The 3,428-nt window shown below is 30.9% G+C and overlaps 1 protein-coding gene across 4 annotated transcripts in view; it reads right to left on the bottom strand.

Annotated features, from left to right (window-relative positions):
• Positions 1-3,428, bottom strand: part of LOC106870681 (centrosomal protein of 290 kDa) — a 364,606-nt gene that overhangs the window by 87,678 nt on the left and 273,500 nt on the right. For all 4 annotated transcript variants that reach the window (XM_052973702.1, XM_052973701.1, XM_052973700.1 and 1 more), the window contains exon 8: positions 918-1,005. In XM_052973702.1, the coding sequence (XP_052829662.1) occupies positions 918-1,005 (88 nt within the window). The remainder of the gene's footprint in view (positions 1-917; positions 1,006-3,428) is intronic.

Below are 3,428 nucleotides of genomic sequence, written 5' to 3' on the forward strand. Positions count from 1 at the left end.
TACATGCATGCATAGATATATATACATATTTAAGCATAGATATATATACATATACACGCATAGATATATATACATATACACGCATAGATATATACATACATACATATATACATGCATACATGTATATACATGCATACATACATATATATACACGCATACATATACATATATATGCATACATATATATACATATACATATATATGCATACATATATATACATATACATATATATACATATACATATATATACATACATATATATACATATACATATATATACATATACATATATAAGCACATATATGCATATACATATATATATGCATGCATATATATATATATATATATATATATATATATATATATATATATATATATATATATATACACACACACACATGAATATTAGATATATGCATACATATATGCATATTTATATATATGCATGCATATATACATGCATATACATACATACGCGTGTGTACTATTGTATTAGTCAAAATCAGTTAATAAATAAAATACAAAATGCATTTATATAAATTTTTAATTCTAAATATTAGCATTCATTTAAAATTAATTATCAAAACAATAGTTAATAATCGGTTTATTAACCTAATGCTGCATATAAAGAACTTGCAGATATTGAAATAGTCTTTTAGAAACTAAAGCTATAAGTAGATGGTTATTTGGAAAACATTGAAATTATTATTAATATTATTATTATCATCTTTGCAAATATTGAAGTATTAGCAACAGCAAGCCTTGTGCATTTGTATGTGAGGGTGTGTTTCAAAGTAAAATCATGTGGGGGAAAAGAAATGTAATTTAAAATATCCTAGAGTATTGGTTAATTATTCCACCAAAGAATGGAGAAAAATATTCCCAAAGAATTACAAATGATTTTATTTTTACTTACTGCTCTGTATGGTGAAGGTTTTGTTTAATACATTTTTGTCATTTGTCCATGTGGTGGGGTTTTTGGTATTCATGCTCTTTGATGTGGGCTGAAATACAAAATGGCATTATTAGACATATGGAAAAGATCAATATTTTCATATTGAATGAACAACAAAACAATAATAAATAGAACTGAAATTCACTGCATGCATAATTTTTAATAATTCTGATCTGTTCAGTACCTCTTTCGGAAGCAGACATCCTGGATATCTTGTGAAATGGAGTGGAAACATGACAACTTAGTCTTACTCAACAATATCAATATATTGTAAAGTGGAGTGGAGACTTAACTTAGTCTTACTCAATAATAGCAAAGCAAAGATATCTCTACAAAACACCACCATTCCTAAATATGTATCAGAACATAGTTGAAGTCATAATGCTTATATAATAATTAGGTTGTATCATAAGTAATGTCATAACACACTGTAATTGTTACATTATAGTGTAAGTAATGTCATAAACATTTTATAATTACTGTTTCATAACTAAAGAAATTACTAAAGACTTCCATCAACAAGGATGCTCCTTTATGGTCATTTAGCAGCCAGATCTTCTCCAAATACATATATTCATCTTAAAAAAAGGAAGTGCAATTCATGATAGGATGGTCAGAACAAGAATGCTTTTGGTTATAAGTTTGCTCAGTTGGGGCTGGCCTGAGATAAACAACAGCGACAACTAAAATTTTCAAGGCTCAGTAAAACTATAAAACATTGTTTATAAACCACAGCACATCAGCAAATAAACTTCATTCTATCTGTATATAAGTCCTGAACCAGCAATTCATTTAATTTCAAAGTGATCCAAGTACATGGTATTGATAAGTCACAATCAGAATCTACTATTTTTGATCACTTTGGGGTGAGTTGTCTCACCTGGTCTAGGACATTTGGTGTTCTTTAACACTTGGCATTGTGTAGAAAGCTTTCCCAGGATGCTGTCCTACAGAAAAAGGGCATTTAAACAAAATACACTATGTGCAATCAATAATATATGTACATAAAACTATAGTTATTTAACTATATATCACTTTATTTATACAATTATATATATATCACTACATATATAAATTTAATACCATTTTATATATATTGAAGAGTTAGAACTAAAAATATAAAAAATTGTAAACAATACTAAACAAACTGATTTGGCATATTTCTGTCAGGATTGCAGAAATATAAAATACAACCAGGGCCAGAAATGCAATAGCTATGAGGAGATGAGTCATAACAGCAACTTGAAGTGCTCTTGCAGAATTAGCTTTCCCTTACAGCATACATAGGCATCTTTATTTACTGAATTAATGTTTAAAAAAAAACTGACTATGACGAAGCAATGATTCAGAATATTGTCTGGTGGTCATTATTATATGATGGATGAGGAAAGGCTGAGTTTGAAGAGATTAGGATTTTCATTTAAGGTTGTGAATCAATCAATGTAACTATGGAAACAGGGAACAAATGGTGACTAAAATTATAGCAGTAGTTTATTAGCATTTTGTCTTCAGGAACCTACATTCATAATTATAGAAATAGATAAGGGGCGGAGAGGAAATAAGAGAAATTGTAAGACCCATCAACTACTAATTTTTATTTTTTACTTTACAATGGTGTTGCAAAATTCATGTGGTGCTAAAGAAGTTTCTCAATCAAGTGGTCTTGGGTTCAATCCCACTGCATGGCACCTTGAGCAAGAGTCTTTTACTATATCACAAGGCCTTGCGAGTGGATTTAGCAGACAGAAACTGAAAGAAGCCCAATGTGTGTGTGTGTACGTGCATGTGCATGCCCTTGTCTAGACATTACAAGATGGTAATATATGCAAGGTTGTTCATTTGCAGTATTCCATGAAGAAAATGTCTACCTATGGCAAAAATATTACCTTACTTGGAAATAGGTGATGACAGGAAGAGCATCCAACCATAAAAACATGTGCCTCAACAAAATCTATCGTGGAAAATGAACATTAAATAATGATAATAATGCATGCATGCATTCATACACATATATTAATATGTGATTATAAAATGTAAGGATCTAAGTGTAGGAAGTTTGTAAGCTTCAAGCAGTCTGTGGTAACAACATTCAGGAACAACAATAATTCGTTGGTGAAGGTTGTGGGATTTTCCTATATAGAAGATCAATTATCCCCCACAAATTTTTCTTTATAGCCCACAGTTAGTAACTTAAGTTGTTATGAATGCAAATAAATATATATATATATATCGTTCGTTTAACGTCCGCTTTCCATGCTAGCATGGGTTGGATGATTTGACTGAGGACTGGTGAAACCGGATGGCAACACCAGGCTCCAATCTGATTTGGCAGAGTTTCTACAGCTGGATGCCCTTCCTAACACCAACCACTCAGAGAGTGAAGTGGGTGCTTTTACGTGTCACCTGCACAAAGGCCAGTCAGGCGGTACTGGCAACGGCCACGCTCAAAATGGTGTATTTTATGTGCCACCC

This window comes from Octopus bimaculoides, chromosome 16 (genome assembly GCF_001194135.2).
Source record: "Octopus bimaculoides isolate UCB-OBI-ISO-001 chromosome 16, ASM119413v2, whole genome shotgun sequence".
Taxonomy (NCBI): Eukaryota; Metazoa; Mollusca; class Cephalopoda; order Octopoda; family Octopodidae; genus Octopus; species Octopus bimaculoides.